The sequence below is a fragment of the Haliotis rufescens genome, unplaced genomic scaffold (assembly GCF_023055435.1).
Source record: "Haliotis rufescens isolate VD_foot unplaced genomic scaffold, xgHalRufe1.0.p SCAF_6, whole genome shotgun sequence".
Taxonomy (NCBI): domain Eukaryota; kingdom Metazoa; phylum Mollusca; class Gastropoda; order Lepetellida; family Haliotidae; genus Haliotis; species Haliotis rufescens.
The window spans coordinates 57,603,247-57,623,248 of NW_025964334.1; the positions used below are offsets into that span (position 1 = coordinate 57,603,247).

The 20,002-nt window shown below is 42.2% G+C and overlaps 1 protein-coding gene across 6 annotated transcripts in view; it reads right to left on the reverse strand.

The window, feature by feature from the left end:
- LOC124143152 (1-phosphatidylinositol 4,5-bisphosphate phosphodiesterase eta-2-like) overlaps nt 1-20,002 on the reverse strand; it is a 117,129-nt gene that overhangs the window by 10,637 nt on the left and 86,490 nt on the right. For all 6 annotated transcript variants that reach the window (XM_046511988.2, XM_046511991.2, XM_046511989.2 and 3 more), the window contains exons 6-13: nt 17,841-17,953; nt 17,274-17,340; nt 16,974-17,067; nt 14,157-14,274; nt 9,452-9,537; nt 6,033-6,153; nt 4,934-5,019; nt 3,976-4,052 (exon numbers count right to left, since the gene is read on the reverse strand). In XM_046511988.2, the coding sequence (XP_046367944.1) occupies nt 3,976-4,052; nt 4,934-5,019; nt 6,033-6,153; nt 9,452-9,537; nt 14,157-14,274; nt 16,974-17,067; nt 17,274-17,340; nt 17,841-17,953 (762 nt within the window). The remainder of the gene's footprint in view (nt 1-3,975; nt 4,053-4,933; nt 5,020-6,032; nt 6,154-9,451; nt 9,538-14,156; nt 14,275-16,973; nt 17,068-17,273; nt 17,341-17,840; nt 17,954-20,002) is intronic.

Genomic DNA, 20,002 nt, shown 5'->3' on the forward strand with positions numbered 1-20,002 from the left:
CATCTTTCAAACTATTAAAAAACATTGATGAAACTTTTTAAATATTTTTGAAACTTTTATGAAACTGTTTATGAATTTTTCACACACAACATCCAGACTAAGAATTGAACCCCTTGAGCCAATACCCTGATCATTAATCTACTTCAGTTAAATAGTAAGAATAATTCTCAGCAAGAAATCCCATGGTTTGGTAGCAATGGCCCTTTTTCAGCAAATGAAATTTGTTTTTCAATTTCAAAATAGGTATGTAGAGGTAAATCAATAGAGATGCTAGAATCTGGCACATGACTTGGTCTTTTCAGGCTCATCGTGTACTAGGGGCGGTCGGGTAGACTAGTGGTTAAAGCGTTTGCTCGTCATGCCAAAGACCCGGATTCGATTCCCGACATGGGTACAATGTGTGAAGCCCACTTCTGGTGTCCCCCGCCGTGATATTGCTGGAATATTGCTAAAAGCGGCGTAAAACCATACTGACTCACTCACTCACTCATCATGTACTACTCAGCCAAGACCTTATGCACCTACAGCCCTCACAAAACTTTGACTGAGAGCGCAAGGCGAGAAGTTGTCAATAATGCATATCACAAAATTCACTTTGGTATTTTGTATAAATTCCCCTCAAAACATACCTCCTGCCTTCTACACCCAGCCATTCATTGAGACTCTCTTAGAGGGGGCAAGGCTTGGGTTATTTGGCAGTCCAAACAAATTTGACTGTCAGTTTGTCTTATGGTGTATATCAATTTGACTGGCAATAATTACAATGTCTAGAGCTGGGCAGAAAGTGAGCACCAGACTATGGATCCTGTTTCCCTTTAACAGAAGCGGCACAACAGATAGCACTCGATATCACACAGCAACACCTCACACATGGGCTTTGGTCCAGGTAAGCTAGAGTGATTACACAATTGCTGCACAGAAGAGGAAGACACAGACCACTCTGTTGTATAGCAGCTACATACTAGTACTGGTCTTTTATCCTATTTAAACATGAAACAAGTGGGTAAGATACAAGGAAGATGGTGGTAGAACATCCACCCATCAATCACATTCCACTCGGGACAAAACAAGTTCATGGTTGGCTTCCACTGATAATAAATCAAGCCAAACCAATCAGATACATATATTTTTTTAATTCTTTGATAGGCATTGCTTAGATGTTGACTTTGTCATCAACTGGCTTGAATTGTTTGATAGGCATTACTTAGATGTTGACGTCATCAACTGGCTTGAATTGTTTGATAGGCATTACTTAGATGTTGACTTTGTCATCAACTGGCTTGAATTGTTTGATAGGCATTACTTAGATGTTGACGTCATCAACTGGCTTGAGTTGTTTTATAGGCATTACTTAGATGTTGACTTTGTCATCAACTGGCTTGAATTGTTTGATAGGCATTACTTAGATGTTGACGTCATCAACTGGCTTGAATTGTTTGATAGGCATTACTTAGATGTTGACTTTGTCATCAACTGGCTTGAGCTGTTTGATAGGGTTTACTTAGATGTTGACTTTGTCATCAACTGGCTTGAGTTGTTTGATAGGCATTGCTTAGATGTTGACTTAGTCATCAACTGGCTTGAGTTGTTTGATAGGTATTACTTAGATGTTGACATTGTCATCAACTGGCTTGAATTGTTTGATAGGCATTACTTAGATGTTGACGTTGTCATCAACTGGCTTGAGTTGTTTGATAGGCATTACTTAGATGTTGACTTTGTCATCAACTGGCTTGAATTGTTTGATAGGCATTACTTATATGTTGACGTTGTCATCAACTGGCTTGAGTTGTTTTATAGGCATTACTTAGATGTTGACTTTGTCATCAACTGGCTTGAGTTGTTTGATAGGCATTACTTAGATGTTGACTTTGTCATCAACTGGCTTGAATTGTTTGATAGGCATGACTGAGATGTTGACTTTGTCATCAACTGGCTTGAATTGTTTTATAGGCATTACTTAGATGTTGTCTTGTCATCAACTCGCTTGAATTGTTTGATAGGCATTACTTAGATGTTGACGTTGTCATCAACTGGCTTGAATTGTTTGATAGGCATGACTGAGATGTTGACTTTGTCATCAACTGGCTTGAATTGTTTTATAGGCATTACTTAGATGTTGTCTTGTCATCAACTCGCTTGAATTGTTTGATAGGCATTACTTAGATGTTGACTTTGTCATCAACTGGCTTGAATTGTTTGATAGGCATTACTTAGATGTTGACGCTGTCATCAACTTGTCCCATATTTACTACTGTCCATGATATGACTTTCACATTCCTTACAGAACATGCCCACTCTAACACCTGGCATTATCACTGAATTTCAGTGACCAACAAATATCATTTTCACAGCAATTTTGCCTTTTTGCCCAGTGCATTCTGTTTGGGGAGGCTAATCAAGACTGGTTATTCTCTGACAATGAAATTTTATATTAAAAGACTTTTACAAGATGTCAGGGCCAAGATCCTTTCATAATTGCCTCAATTCTGAATTTCTTTTATATCCTACCATCTAAAAATGATTTGTCTGAACAGTTATAACTTGTAATGCATACAGACTAATTGAATCTTGAAACATGAACAACAACCTATAAACATGTGACGGTAAAGATCTATGATTATTAGTTCAATATTAGGCGAGTGAGTTGGGTTTCACGTTGCTTTGAGTGAGTTCACACAACTCATAGTTGAGTTCCACAGACCAGTTACAAGCATTCTCCTCCAACATCCAGCAACATAATCAGAACATCATGGGACAAATACACACTTTCTCATACAGCAGACTCTCTCTATGTAAAAGGGGATGACAGGGGACAGAATCGCGTCAAGTAGAAGGTAGGGTTTTATGGAGGTCAATAACTAGGTCAAGGTTTGCTGAGGTCAAGGCAGTTGGTCAAGTTCATGGTGATCCAGTTCATTAGCAGATCAAGTTTCATTCATGTAAAGCAGCAGGTCAAGGTCGATTGTTGTCAAGTACAAGGTCAAGGTCGATTGTTGTCAAGTACCAGGTCAAAGTTAATTAAGGTCAAGTTGCAGGTCATATAGCAGTCAAGGTTCATTAAGGTCACAGGTAAAGGTTCACTGAGGTCAAGCAGCAGGTCAAGGTTGATTGAGGTTAAATATCAGGTCAAGGTCCATTGTTGACAAGTAGCAGGTCAAGGTTCATTGTTGTCAAGTACCAAGTCAAGGTTAATTAAGGTCAAGTTGCAGGTCATATAGCAGTCAAGGTTCATTAAGGTCACAGGTAAAGGTTCACTGAGGTCAAGCAGCAGGTCAAGGTTGATTGAGGTTAAATATCAGGTCAAGGTCCATTGTTGACAAGTAGCAGGTCAAGGTTCATTGTTGTCAAGTATCAGGTCAAGGTTAATTAATGTCAAGAAGCAGGTCAAATAGCAGTCAAGGTTCATTAAGGTCAAGCAGTAGGTCAAGATTTACTGAGGTTGAGTATCAGGTCAAGGTTAATTAAGGTCAAGATGCAGGTCAAATAGCAGTCAAGGTTCATTAAGGGCAAGCAGCAGGTCAAGGTCTATTGAGGTCAAGTAGCCCATCAAAAGTTTCCTTCAATTTGACAGTTAAGAAAATAACTTTCTTAAGTTAACAAGGTTTGAGACGAGAGTCAACTGTAATCAAAAGTATGCTGATGGATATAAATAAGGGAACAGATATTAAAGGAAGCATTATTGTCTGAAGGTTGTTGGCAACATAGTGGCATGTCACTGTGTAAGAAATGTGTTAATTTGCTGGCGTGAAGCATCATTGAAAAAAACAGGATACCTTCATCTGCAATAATGTTAGGTGTTCCCTTACTTTTGTCCATCAGTATAAAACTCATCACCACTAATCACTACACCACTGGTAAGACAACACTACGTGCATGTTCACATACATCTGCTTGAAGCTTCTCATAATCAATCAATCTGTTGGTCAGGTGAGCTAACTATGTACTCCCTCTGTGCACCAGGTGAGCTCTTACCTTGATGAGGATCCTGTTTTTCAGCTCGTGTGGGTTGGGTGTGTGGTCGAGATCTCCCTCAGGGTACCACAACATGTCTGACAATGATGTAAGGACATACAAACATGTGAGTGAGTGAGTTAGAGAGTGAGTGAGTGAGTGAGTGAGTGAGTGAGTGAGTGAGTGAGTGAGTGAGTGAGTGAGTGAGTGAGTGAGTGCGTGAGTGAGTGATATTTCATGCCAAACTCAACACTATCCCAGTTATATGACGGCAGTCTCTAAACAATCGAGTCTGTACCAGACAATCCAGTGATTGTATCATCAGCATCGATCTAGGCAATTGAGATACGACGACATTCATCAACCAAGTCAGCAAGTCTGAACACCCAATCCAGTTATTTGCCTCCTACAACAAGCCTGGGTTCTAGAAGACAAATTCTGGGTAGATACAATAAAGTGCAAGAAAACATAAGGGACACCTTTGTGTAATCAAGGGGACAACAGATTTGTGACTCTTATTTCATTTTTTGTCCATGACTTTTGCAAGTGAAAGTGATAAGGGACAAGTGGGCCCTATTTAGCTATGGAGCTACTTAACTGGAGAATGTAGCTTTGTGAAAATAAATAAATAAAATAACAAGTCACTTTGCAAGACTTAACATTTGTTCTCTGGTAACACAGATGCTGTCTGGGTTATATGCAAACACAAAACATAAACAAAATAAAATTTTGACTTGAAACAAAACCCCAAAATGACACCTGCCAATAACAAGTGAAGGATCTGATCTGGCTTACACGTCATGAATCAGTGCTTGCTATATACGGCTACTCCAGGGAAACACAACATGAGTTTTACACCATTTTACACCAATATTCCTAAACTATCTGATAGGAAACGTCACACATTGTGTCTGGAATCAACCCTGATGTCAGGTGTGAGGGGCGAACCAGGCGGCTCCCCTCTGCCTGTGAAGGATACCGCCCAGAATCTCAGTCAGGTGCTTGGCCATCACCTTCTGCTGGTCGATGGAGCAGTGGTTCTCTAGGGACAGGGTCAGGGGGTACCTGCAACATAGTGAGTGAGAGAGGGAGTTAGTTGAAAGCATGACAACCAGTTACCCCTGCCTGGACCAATATTTTGGAAGACCACAGGTCCAATTCTTTGGTTCAGACAAAAACGACTTTCATCCGAGAAGATGACATTCCTCCATTGCTGATGACACCAATGTTGACGCTGTGTTGCCTGTCCGAGTTGTACCTGACGATGTCAGTCTGTAAGGATGGGCACTCGAGCACAATGTCAACAAAAGATGTTGCTGGCAATGAGGGGACGTTGCACTGTATTGGCACTGATAGGTGCCAAGCTGTTTCAGCGGCGCCGAGGATGGTGATGGTGATGGTGATGCATGTTACGATCTTGTCAAGGCATAGTGACTCAGGGCCGACCACTACATGGATGGTCGTCGGTGCTGTTGGTAGTGGTAGCTTTTATACCCATAGCTATCTCATTCTGCACACGCATCTTGATTTGCACAAGGAATGTTGCAACTGCTCCCACAGAATTTTGTGATCAACACCAGCAGCGTTTCCAGGCCAGGATATGATGCAGGAAAATGTTTACTTCCACCCAGTTCTCCAACAGAGTGTAGCTGAGCTAATATGGCTTGTGTTACAAATGTTTACAGAAATTGTGTTTCTTTTGGGGTTAAGTATACTACTCAAAACAAGTTAAAGAGTGAGTGTGTTTGGTTTTACGCCCCTTTTAGCAATATTCCAGCAATATCACAACATGGGGGGACACCAGAAATGGGCTTCACACATTGTAACCATGTCTGGAATCGAGCCCGGGTCTTCGGCGTGACGAGGTAACGCTTTAACCACTAGGCTCCCCGACTGCCCACCCCCCATTAGAGTCATATGAAAAAATCAGTTGTTCCTTAACATCTTTTGAGTAGCATATAATACTGAGGATTTGCTTTCTATGTTCAGTAAAAATCAAATTATGATAACTTTGTACAGGTGAGATAAAAATTGATCCATTTATTTTTAAGCATGAATTATTGAACCGAAATGCTCACGGAGTGGCTTTGAAGGCGTAGTCTTTGATAGCCATGATCACGTCACGGAAGAGGATCTTAGAGGTGAGGGTGTAACCATGGTAGATGATGGGTTCATCGTCAGGCCCATCCCAGCAGTCCACTGCAAGACAACAACATCAGTAACAACAACATCAGTGACAACAACATCAGTAGCTACAACATCAGTAGCTACAACATCAGTAGCAACAACATCAGTGACAACAACATCAGTAACAACATCAGTGAGAACAACATCAGTGAGAACAACATCAGTAGCTACAACATCAGTAACAACAACATCAGTAGCAACAACATCAGTAGCTACAACATCAGTAGCAACAACATCAGTAACAACAACATCAGTAGCAACAACATCAGTAGCTACAACATCAGTGAGAACAACATCAGTGAGAACAACATCAGTGAGAACAACATCAGTAACAACAACATCAGTAACAACAACATCAGTAGCAACAACATCAGTAACAACATCAGTGAGAACAACATCAGTAACAACAACATCAGTAACAACAACATCAGTGAGAACAACATCAGTAACAACAACATCAGTAGCAACAACATCAGTAACAACAACATCAGTGAGAACAACATCAGTAACAACAACATCAGTAGCAACAACATCAGTAACAACAACATCAGTGAGAACAACATCAGTAACAACAACATCAGTAGCAACAACATCAGTAGCAACAACATCAGTAGCTACAACATCAGTAACAACAACATCAGTGAGAACAACATCAGTAACAACAACATCAGTAGCAACAACATCAGTAGCAACAACATCAGTGAGAACAACATCAGTGAGAACAACATCAGTGAGAACAACATCAGTAGCAACAACATCAGTAACAACAACATCAGTAACAACAACATCAGTAACAACAACATCAGTGAGAACAACATCAGTGAGAACAACATCAGTGAGAACAACATCAGTAGCAACAACATCAGTAACAACAACATCAGTAGCAACAACATCAGTAGCTACAACATCAGTAACAACAACATCAGTGAGAACAACATCAGTAGCTACAACATCAGTAGCTACAACATCAGTAACAACAACATCAGTGAGAACAACATCAGTAGCTACAACATCAGTAGCTACAACATCAGTAACAACAACATCAGTGAGAACAACATCAGTAGCTACAACATCAGTAGCTACAACATCAGTAACAACAACATCAGTGAGAACAACATCAGTAGCAACAACATCAGTAGCAACAACATCAGTAACAACAACATCAGCAGCAACAACATCAGTAACAACAACATCAGTGAGAACAACATCAGTGAGAACAACATCAGTAGCTACAACATCAGTAACAACAACATCAGTGAGAACAACATCAGTAGCTACAACATCAGTAGCAACAACATCAGCAGCAACAACATCAGCAGCAACAACATCAGTGAGAACAACATCAGTAGCTACAACATCAGTAACAACAACATCAGTGAGAACAACATCAGTAGCTACAACATCAGTAGCAACAACATCAGCAGCAACAACATCAGCAGCAACAACATCAGTGAGAACAACATCAGTAGCTACAACATCAGTAACAACAACATCAGTAGCAACAACATCAGTGAGAACAACATCAGTAGCAACAACATCAGTAACAACAACATCAGTGAGAACAACATCAGTAGCAACAACATCAGTAGCAACAACATCAGCAGCAACAACATCAGTGAGAACAACATCAGTAGCTACAACATCAGTAACAACAACATCAGCAGCAACAACATCAGTAACAACAACATCAGCAGCAACAACATCAGCAGCAACAACATCAGCAGCAACAACATCAGTGAGAACAACATCAGTAGCTACAACATCAGTAACAACAACATCAGCAGCAACAACATCAGTAACAACAACATCAGTCCACAGGACCCCAACATCCTGTATAGAGCTAAAGCTAGGGAGGACAAAACAGGGTCTATCAGAGTTTTACAAGCCACAGAAATGTGCATCCCATACGCACAAATGTATAGAATGTATGCTGAAATAAATATATATCCCTTCCCCAAGCATAATAATATTCACTGTTCCAAATTCTTGACAAGAAGTATATAAGTCCTGTAATTAAAGTAATTATCCAATCTTACAGTACAGCAGACTTCACCATTTCATTACTTTACAGGACTCTCATATTTCCAGTAAGGACCCTTGAAATTATTGCGTAATTGAGATATCAAAGTTCAAAGCTCTTCATCTTTTACTGATTAAGCTAGCATCTTTCTGATTCAAGGAACTTACTGGGATTGAAGCTCAAAAGCACAAGATATTGACGAGACCAACCACTATCGACCTTAGGAAGTATGCTTGGAAAGGAACGCCAATTGGGGCGCTGTGCCTGGACAGGGTTTGAAGTTCAGTATGTTCACAAACTAGCATGTAGCAATGTAGATCAAGTGGGGTCCAGGGCAGGGTGTCAAATCAAATTATCGTTTTGTTAGTTTCACCGACATTTTACTTGGTTTCAGTTACCTACTGCCTTGTTTAAATCTTAATATTCAGCAGCTGTGGGTAATGCCTTCATCTCATAACTTCCCAAATCAGATGTGTACAGGCTTAAAAAATCTTTAGACAAGTTCACATGACTTATTGACTTCAAAGCAGTGCCTGTTTCGTCTCCACACAGCTCCTCCTCTATAAACTAATTCATAGCTCTGAGAGAGTATCCCCAAATGTAGGTCATATAGGGTAGCCCAAATGTAGGTCATATAGTGTAGCCCAAATGTAGGTCATCTAGTGTACCCCAAATGTAGGTCATATAGTGTACCCCAAATGTAGGTCATATAGTGTACCCCAAATGTAGGTCATATAGTGTACCCCAAATATAGGTCACAGAGAGTAGCCCCAAATGTAGGTCACAGAGAGTAGCCCCTAATATAGGTCACAGAGAGTATCCCCAAATATAGGTCATAGATGTCTCACAATTCAATTCAGTTCAATTCAATTCAATGTATGACACAATGATATACATTGTAGTTGCATATCGGTACTCAAATTATTCACTTACATCACAATATAAATGCAAGATTGATGACCACAGCAACTTGATGTTGTAAACTTGTATCACAATTTGCCAACAAGGACAAGAAAATATGGAGTCTAATAACTGAAAGAAATTTTAAGAGGGATACTTAATTTTAATGTTGGCCCATGCAGGACACACAAACATGACATGAAATTCCTCTGTCACTCTCTCAGCAACACCCAGCCCATAGCTACAATTCTTGGGGTATGTAGTGCATCTATGCTGGAGGGTTACCTCTGCTGTAAGCTCTACAACAGCTCAATGAAACAGGCCCAGACCCATGTTTAAAGTAGACTTCAACATGAGATATTACCTACTACAGAAAGTAAATCAACTCACACTCCACACAGCGGCAGCCCTTGGTGAGGGCAGCGATGTACGCCTCCACCTTGCTGGGCCCCTTCAGTTGGTCCTCCGACAGATACCTGCAACATCAAGCACAACCACAGGGAAATAGATGAGGTTATATATACAGGGAATTATCTAGCATCCATCTAGGATTCTAAAATGTGTCCTTCGATAACTTGGAAAACTATCATTATTTTTTCAAAATTGGGATTTTTTAATTGTTCTATATGTTCTAATTCCCAGGTATTTTAATACCATGCATTGAAGCCTCTTAAATGGTTGTGTGTTCAGTGAAAATGAGTCACCAACACAAAGCCTCAACATTATGTATACTGTATTCAGTGTGTGGATGGTGTTTTATTTTCCAGAAGAGTGATATAGTGGTTGAGATGCGGGACGATGCGATGAAGTAGTGTGTGATGGTGTGAGGTACCTACATGTTGTGGGACGATGCTATGAAGTAGTGTGTGATGGTATGAGGTACCTACGTGTTGTGGTACGATGCAATGAAGTAGTGTGTGATGGTGTGAGGTACCTACGTGTTGTGGACGATGCGATGAAGTAGTGTGTGATGGTGTGAGGTACCTACGTGTTGTGGGACGATGCTATGAAGTAGTGTGTCATGGTGTGAGGTACCTACATGTTGTGGGACGATGCGATGAAGTAGTGTGTCATGGTGTGAGGTACCTACGTGTTGTGGGACGATGCTATGAAGTAGTGTGTCATGGTGTGAGGTACCTACGTGTTGTGGGACAATGCGATGAAGTACTGTGTGATGGTGTGAGGAACCTATGTGTTGTGGACGATGCTATGAAGTAGTGTGTGATGGTGTGAGGTACCTACATGTTGTGGTACGATGCAATGAAGTAGTGTGTGATGGTGTGAGGTACCTACGTGTTGTGGACAATGCGATGAAGTAGTGTGTGATGGTGTGAGGAACCTATGTGTTGTGAACGATGCGATGAAGTGGTGTGTGATGGTGTGAGGTTCCTACGTGTTGTGGGACGATGCGATGAAGTACTGTGTGATGGTGTGAGGAACCTATGTGTTGTGGACGATGCTATGAAGAAGTGTGTGATGGTGTGAGGTACCTACGTGTTGTGGACGATGCGATGAAGTACTGTGTCATGGTGGTGTGAGGTACCTACGTGTTGTGGGACGATGCGATGAAGTAGTGTGTGATGGTGTGAGGTACCTACGTGTTGTGGATGATGCGATGAAGCACTGTGTCATGGTGGTGTGAGGTACCTACGTGTTGTGGGACGATGCTATGAAGTACTGTGTCATGGTGTGAGGTACCTACGTGTTGTGGGACGATGCGATGAAGTAGTGTGTGGTGATTTGAGGTACCTACGTGTTGTGGGACGATACGATGAAGTAGTGTGTGATGGTGTGAGGTACCTACGTGTTGTGGATGATGCGATGAAGCACTGTGTCATGGTGGTGTGAGGTACCTACGTGTTGTGGGACGATGCTATGAAGTACTGTGTCATGGTGTGAGGTACCTACGTGTTGTGGGACGATGCTATGAAGTAGTGTGTGGTGATTTGAGGTACCTACGTGTTGTGGGACGATACGATGAAGTAGTGTGTGATGGTGTGAGGTACCTACTTGTTGTGGGACGATGCTATGAAGTAGTGTGTGGTGATTTGAGGTACCTACGTGTTGTGGGACGATGCGATGAAGTAGTGTGTCATGGTGGTGTGAGGTACCTACATGTTGTGGGACGATGCTATGAAGTAGTGTGTGATGGTGTGAGGTACCTACGTGTTGTGGATGATGCGATGAAGCACTGTGTCATGGTGGTGTGAGGTACCTACGTGTTGTGGGACGATGCTATGAAGTACTGTGTCATGGTGTGAGGTACCTACGTGTTGTGGGACGATGCTATGAAGTAGTGTGTGGTGATTTGAGGTACCTACGTGTTGTGGGACGATACGATTAAGTAGTGTGTGATGGTGTGAGGTACCTACGTGTTGTGGATGATGCGATGAAGCACTGTGTCATGGTGGTGTGAGGTACCTACGTGTTGTGGGACGATGCTATGAAGTACTGTGTCATGGTGTGAGGTACCTACGTGTTGTGGGACGATGCTATGAAGTAGTGTGTGGTGATTTGAGGTACCTACGTGTTGTGGGACGATACGATGAAGTAGTGTGTGATGGTGTGAGGTACCTACTTGTTGTGGGACGATGCTATGAAGTAGTGTGTGGTGATTTGAGGTACCTACGTGTTGTGGGACGATGCGATGAAGTAGTGTGTCATGGTGGTGTGAGGTACCTACATGTTGTGGGACGATGCTATGAAGTAGTGTGTCATGGTGTGAGGTACCTACGTGTTGTGGGACGATGCAATGAAGTAGTGTGTGATGGTGTGAGGTACCTACGTGTTGTGGATGATGCGATGAAGTAGTGTGTCATGGTGGTGTGAGGTACCAACGTGTTGTGGATGATGCGATGAAGTAGTGTGTGATGGTGTGAGGTACCTACATGTTGTGGGACGATGCTATGAAGTAGTGTGTGGTGATGTGAGGTACCTACGTGTTCTGGGACGATGCGATGAAGTAGTGTGTCATGGTGTGAGGTACTTACGTGTGGTGGATGATGCGATGAAGTACTGTGTCATGGTGGTGTGAGGTACCTACGTGTTGTGGACGATGCTATGAAGTAGTGTGTCATGGTCTGAGGTACCTACGTGTTGTGGGACGATGCGATGAAGTAGTGTGTGGTGGCGTGAGGTACCTACGTGTTGTGGGATGATGCGATGAAGTAGTGTGTCATGGTGTGAGGTACCTACGTGTTGTGGGATGATGCGATGAAGTAGTGTGTGGTGATGTGAGGTACCTACGTGTTGTGGGACGATGCGATGAAGTAGTGTGTCATGGTCTGAGGTACCTACGTGTTGTGGGACGATGCGATGAAGTAGTGTGTGGTGGCGTGAGGTACCTACGTGTTGTGGGATGATGCGATGAAGTAGTGTGTCATGGTGTGAGGTACCTACGTGTTGTGGGACGATGCGATGAAGTAGTGTGTGGTGATGTGAGGTACCTACGTGTTGTGGGACAATGCGATGAAGTAGTGTGTCATGGTCTGAGGTACCTACGTGTTGTGGGACGATGCGATGAAGTAGTGTGTGGTGGCTCGAGGTACCTACGTGTTGTGGGATGATGCGATGAAGTAGTGTGTCATGGTCTGAGGTACCTACTTGTTGTGGGACGATGCGATGAAGTAGTGTGTGGTGGCGTGAGGTACCTACGTGTTGTGGGACGATACGATGAAGTACTGTGTCATGGTGGTGTGAGGTACCTACATGTTGTGGACGATGCGATGATGTAGTGTGTGATGGTGTGAGGTACCTACGTGTTGTGGGACGATGCGATGAAGTAGTGTGTCATGGTGTGAGGTACCTACGTGTTGTGGGATGATGCGATGAAGTAGTGTGTGGTGATGTGAGGTACCTACGTGTTGTGGGACGATGCGATGAAGTAGTGTGTCATGGTCTGAGGTACCTACGTGTTGTGGGACGATGCGATGAAGTAGTGTGTGGTGGCGTGAGGTACCTACGTGTTGTGGGATGATGCGATGAAGTAGTGTGTCATGGTGTGAGGTACCTACGTGTTGTGGGCAATGCGATGAAGTAGTGTGTGGTGATGTGAGGTACCTACGTGTTGTGGGACGATGCGATGATGTAGTGTGTGATGGTGTGAGGTACCTACGTGTTGTGGGACGATGCGATGAAGTAGTGTGTCATGGTGTGAGGTACCTACGTGTTGTGGATGATGCGATGAAGTACTGTGTCATGGTGGTGTGAGGTACCTACGTGTTGTGGATGATGCGATGAAGTAGTGTGTCATGGTGGTGTGAGGTACCTACATGTTGTGGACGATGCAATGAAGAAATGTGTCATGGTGTGAGGTACCTACGTGTTGTGGGACGATGCGATGAAGTAGTGTGTCATGGTGGTGTGAGGTACCTACATGTTGTGGGATGATGCGATGAAGTAGTGTGTGATGGTCTGAGGTACCTACGTGTTGTGGACGATGCGATGAAGTAGTGTGTCATGGTGGTGTGAGGTACCTACATGTTGTGGGATGATGCGATGAAGTAGTGTGTGATGGTCTGAGGTACCTACGTGTTGTGGGATGATGCGATGAAGTAGTGTGTCATGGTGTGAGGTACCTACGTGTTGTGGGACGATGCGATGAAGTAGTGTGTCATGGTCTGAGGTACCTACGTGTTGTGGGACGATGCAATGAAGTAGTGTGTGATGGTGTGAGGTACCTACGTGTTGTGGGATGATGCGATGAAGTAGTGTGTGATGGTGTGAGGTACCTACGTGTTGTGGGACGATGCGATGAAGTAGTGTGTCATGGTCTGAGGTACCTACGTGTTGTGGGACGATGCGATGAAGTAGTGTGTGATGGTGTGAGGTACCTACGTGTTGTGGGATGATGCGATGAAGTAGTGTGTCATGGTGTGAGGTACCTACGTGTTGTGGACGATGCGATGAAGTAGTGTGTCATGGTGGTGTGAGGTACCTACGTGTTGTGGGATGATGCGATGAAGTAGTGTGTCATGGTGGTGTGAGGTACCTACGTGTTGTGGGACGATGCGATGAAGTAGTGTGTGTTGGTGTGAGTAACCTACATGTTGTAGACGATGCCATGAAGTAGTGTGTGATGGTCTGAGGTACCTACGTGTTGTGGGATGATGCGATGAAGTAGTGTGTCATGGGGTGCAGCATGTCCTGGTACACGCGGCTGTGTTCCGGGTTGAACAACTGCTGCTTGTCAGAGGACAGGAACACCCGGAAACCTGCAACATCAGCACCGCTCTGGTTTATACCACATACCAAGCACATCACAGGAGAATTTCGTACTGATCTGTTACAAAAACATCAATGGTGCCTTCCCACATAGATTGTACACATGTCCTTCACAGTATCATATACACTACCCTGTATAGCCAGATATACACTATCCTGTATAGCCAGATACACTACCCTGAATAGCCTGATATACACTACCCTGTATAGCCAGATATACACTACCCTGTATAGCCAGATATACACTACCCTGTGTACTCAGATATACACTACCTTGTATTGCCAGATATACACTACCCTGTATAGCCAGATACACTACCTTGCATAGCCAGATATACACTACCCTGTATAGCCAGATATACACTACCCTGTATAGCCAGATATACACTACCCTGTGTACTCAGATATACACTACCTTGTATTGCCAGATATACACTACCTAGTATAGCCAGATATACACTACCCTGTACAGCCAGATATACACTACCCTGTATAGCCAGATATACACTACCCTGTATAGCCAGATACACTACCCTGAATAGCCTGATATACACTTCCCTATTTAGTCAGATATACACTACCTTGTTTAGCCAGTTATACACAACCCTGTATAGCCAGATATACACTACCTTGCATAGCCAGATATACACTACCCTGTATAGCCAGATATACACTACCCTGTATAGCAAGATATACACTACCCTGTGTACTCAGATATACACTACCTTGTATTGCCAGATATACACTACCTAGTATAGCCAGATATACACTACCCTGTACAGCCAGATATACACTACCCTGTATAGCCAGATATACACTACCCTGTATAGTCAGATATACACTACCCTGTATAGCCAGATATACACTACCCTGTATAGCAAGATATACACTACCCTGTGTACTCAGATATACACTACCTTGTATTGCCAGATATACACTACCTAGTATAGCCAGATATACACTACCCTGTACAGCCAGATATACACTACCCTGTATAGCCAGATATACACTACCCTGTATAGTCAGATATACACTACCCTGTATAGCCAGATATACACTACCCTGTATAGCAAGATATACACTACCCTGCCTAGCCAGATATACACTACCCTGTATAGCCAGATATACACTACCCTGTATAGCCAGATATACACTACCCTGTACAGCCAGATATACACTACCCTGTATAGCCAGATATACACTACCCTGCCTAGCCAGATATACACTACCATGTATAGCCAGATACACACTACCCTGTATAGCCAGATATACACTACCTTGTACAGCCAGATACACTACCCTGAATAGCCTGATATACACTACCCTGTATAGCCAGATATACACTACCCTGTATAGCTAGATAGACACTAACCCGTATAGCCTGACATACACTACCCTGTATAGCCAGATATACACTACCCTGTATAGCTAGATATACACTACCCTGTATAGCCAGATATACACTACCCTGTGTAGCCAGATATACACTACCCTGTATAGCCAGATATACACTACCCTGTATAGCCTGATATACACTACCCTGTATAGCCAGGTATACACTACCCTGTATAGCCAGATATACACTACCATGTATAGCCAGATATACACTACCCTGTATAGCCTGACATACACTACCCTGTATAGCCAGATATACACTACCCTGTATAGCTAGATATACACTACCCTGTATAGCCAGGTATACACTACCCTGTATAGCCAGATATACACTACCCTGTATAGCCAGATATACACTACCCTGTATAGCCTGACATACACTACCCTGTATAGCCAGATATACACTACCCTGTATAGCTAGATATACACTACCCTGTATAGCCAGATATACACTACCCTGTGTAGCCAGATATACACTACCCTGTATAGCCAGGTATACACTACCCTGTATAGCCTGATATACACTACCCTGTATAGCCAGGTATACACTACCCTGTATAGCCAGATATACACTACCATGTATAGCCAGATATACACTACCCTGTATAGCCAGATATACACTACCCTGTATACCCAGATATACACTACCCTGTATAGCCAGATATACACTACCCTGTATAGTCAGATATACACTACCTTGTTTAGCCAGTTATACACTACCCTGTATAGCCTGATATACACTACCTTGCATAGCCAGATATACACTACCCTGTATAGCCAGATACACTACCCTGAATAGCCTGATATACACTACCCTATATAGTCAGATATACACTACCTTGTTTAGCCAGTTATACACTACCCTGCATAGCCAGATATACACTACCTTGCATAGCCAGATATACACTACCCTGTATAGCCAGATATACACTACCTTGCATAGCCAGATATACACTACCCTGTATAGCCTGACATACACTACCCTGTATAGCCAGATATACACTACCCTGTATAGCTAGATATACACTACCCTGTATAGCCAGGTATACACTACCCTATATAGCCAGATATACACTACCCTGTATAGCCAGATATACACTACCCTGTATAGCGAGATATACACCACCCTGTATAGCCAGATATACACCACCCTGTATAGCCAGATATACACTACCCTGTATAGCCAGATATACACTACCCTGTATAGCCAGATATACACTACCCTGCATAGCCAGATATACACTACCCTGCATAGCAAGATATACACTACCCTGTATAGCCAGATATACACTACCTTGTATGGACATTTGGTCTCTCTGCTTCAGCACAGAGTGGGGTTCATGCATCTGTATGAAAGAGCGACATGTTTCTTCATCTGCGTCCATCATCTGAAACTCACAAGTGACATCTGCACACAACAGAAAAATGGGAGGTGCCTTGGGCAAAAACTCATTTGTTTTATTAAAGGTTGCTATGAAATTCTTCTTTTTTCAAATGATTTTTAGTATTCCAGGAAGTCTTCAACAACGTGACATGCTTCTACATTCACTGTGTCGACTGCTGCGTGGTCAGCTACACTGTAGGACTGTCTCACCCTCTGAGCCTCCCTGATGAATGACAGCAGATCTCGAACTGTTAGGTAGGCCTTTCCTCGTGTGTATCTGTACAACAGAGAACTCAGAGTAAGCAAGGACTATACAAAGAGATACCATGACTATGCATCAACCTGGCAACATAAGACACTATATGCCTTCCTGTGTATAGATAGATTCATGTCTTAATTCTAAATCAATTTTCAAAAGCCTGCCTACCTACCTCCAAACAACCACCCACCCCTACACCTAAATCACCCACCATACCCCAACACCACCCGACCCCAACACCACCCGACCCATGAAGATCCGGGGTAGAAAAGGTCTTCAGCAACCCATGATTGCTGTAAAAGGCGACTAATGGGGTCAGGTGGTCAGGCTCGCTGACTTGGTTGATGCATGTGATCGTATCCCAATTGTGTGTCAATCACTGTATTGTCTGGTCCAGACTCGATTATTTACAGACCGCCGTCAAATAGCTGGAATATTGCTAAGTGCGGTGTTAAACAACAAACAAACCCTACATCACGTCCCATACCCCTACAAGAGGGAGATACACTGCTACCCACCGGAGAAATATCTCTTCCAGCTCCGGCCTCTGGGTCAAGGCGTGGTAGAAGTTGACAAACTCGTTCCTGTCCAGGACAGCCTTGCTCTTCGTGCTCTTGTTTGTGTCCGCCTTCTGCAAGAAGCAAGTCATCAGTGAGTCCACAGTCACTGGTGACACATGTCCAACAAATGTAATTCCTAACATATATCTTGATGCTTAGATTCCACCATTTTAAACCTGTCATTGGCAGCTGTGGGCAGACAATCAGAGTTTACCCAGTAAGCTATATCCAGACTCTGGTAGCCACTATTCATGAGTTGGAGTTCTGGCTACTTTAAGAGAGAGCATGTATATTTCATTTAGGCACATCAGATTAATGCCAGAGTAATGGCCAAATGGGGTAAAACATTTCAGACAATCACAGACAATCACAGACAATCTGAGACACTCAAAGACACTCAAGAACAATCATGGCCAATCACAGACAATCTGAGACACTCAAAGACACTCAAGAACAATCATGGCCAATCACAGACAATCACAGACAATCTGAGACACTTAAAGACACTCAAGAACAATCATGGACATTCATAGACAATCACAGACAATCTGAGACACTCAAAGACACTCAAGAACAATCATGGCCAATCACAGACAATCTGAGACACTCACGGACAAAGGTTCCAACTGACTGATGATCACTTTGGGGGGAATCTGTGGAATTGCTTTTTTAATTGTTTTTCTTAAACTTTTAACTTAGCTTAGGGGCGGAGTTGACACTCATAACTAGTATTATTACAAAAACTGACAGTATGATCACATAGGTTCTGAAAACACTGTGTCCACTATGTAACATAACTAGTATTGTTACAAAAACTGACAGTATGATCACATAGGTTCTGAAAACACTGTGTCCACTATGTAACATAACTAGTATTGTTACAAAAACTGACAGTATGATCACATAGGTTCTGAAAACACTGTGTCCACTATGTAACATAACTAGTATTGTTACAAAAACTGACAGTATGATCACATAGGTTCTGAAAACACTGTGTCCACTATGTAACATAACTAGTATTATTACAAAAACTGACAGTATGATCACATAGGTTCTGAAAACACTGTGTCCACTATGTAACATAACTAGTATTGTTACAAAAACTGACAGTATGATCACATAGGTTCTGAAAACACTGTGTCCACTATGTAACATAACTAGTATTGTTACAAAAACTGACAGTATGATCACATAGGTTCTGAAAACACTGTGTCCACTATGTAACATAACTAGTATTGTTACAAAAACTGACAGTATGATCACATAGGTTCTGAAAACACTGTGTCCACTATGTAACATAACTAGTATTGTTACAAAAACTGACAGTATGATCACATAGGTTCTGAAAACACTGTGTCCACTATGTAACATAACTAGTATTGTTACAAAAACTGACAGTATGATCACATAGGTTCTGAAAACACTGTGTCCACTATGTAACATAACTAGTATTGTTACAAAAACTGACAGTATGATCACATAGGTTCTGAAAACACTGTGTCCACTATGTAACATAACTAGTATTGTTACAAAAACTGACAGTATGATCACATAGGTTCTGAAAACACTGTGTCCACCATGTAACATAACTAGTATTGTTACAAAAACTGACAGTATGATCACATAGGTTCTGAAAACACTGTGTCCACTATGTAACATAACTAGTATTATTACAAAAACTGACAGTATGATCACATAGGTTCTGAAAACACTGTGTCCACTATGTAACATAACTAGTATTGTTACAAAAACTGACAGTATGATCACATAGGTTCTGAAAACACTGTGTCCACTATGTAACATAACTAGTATTGTTACAAAAACTGACAGTATGATCACATAGGTTCTGAAAACACTGTGTCCACCATGTAACATAACTAGTATTGTTACAAAAACTGACAGTATGATCACATAGGTTCTGAAAACACTGTGTCCACTTTGTAACATAACTAGTATTATTACAAAAACTGACAGTATGATCACATAGGTTCTGAAAACACTGTGTCCACTATGTAACATAACTAGTATTGTTACAAAAACTGACAGTATGATCACATAGGTTCTGAAAACACTGTGTCCACTATGTAACATAACTAGTATTGTTACAAAAACTGACAGTA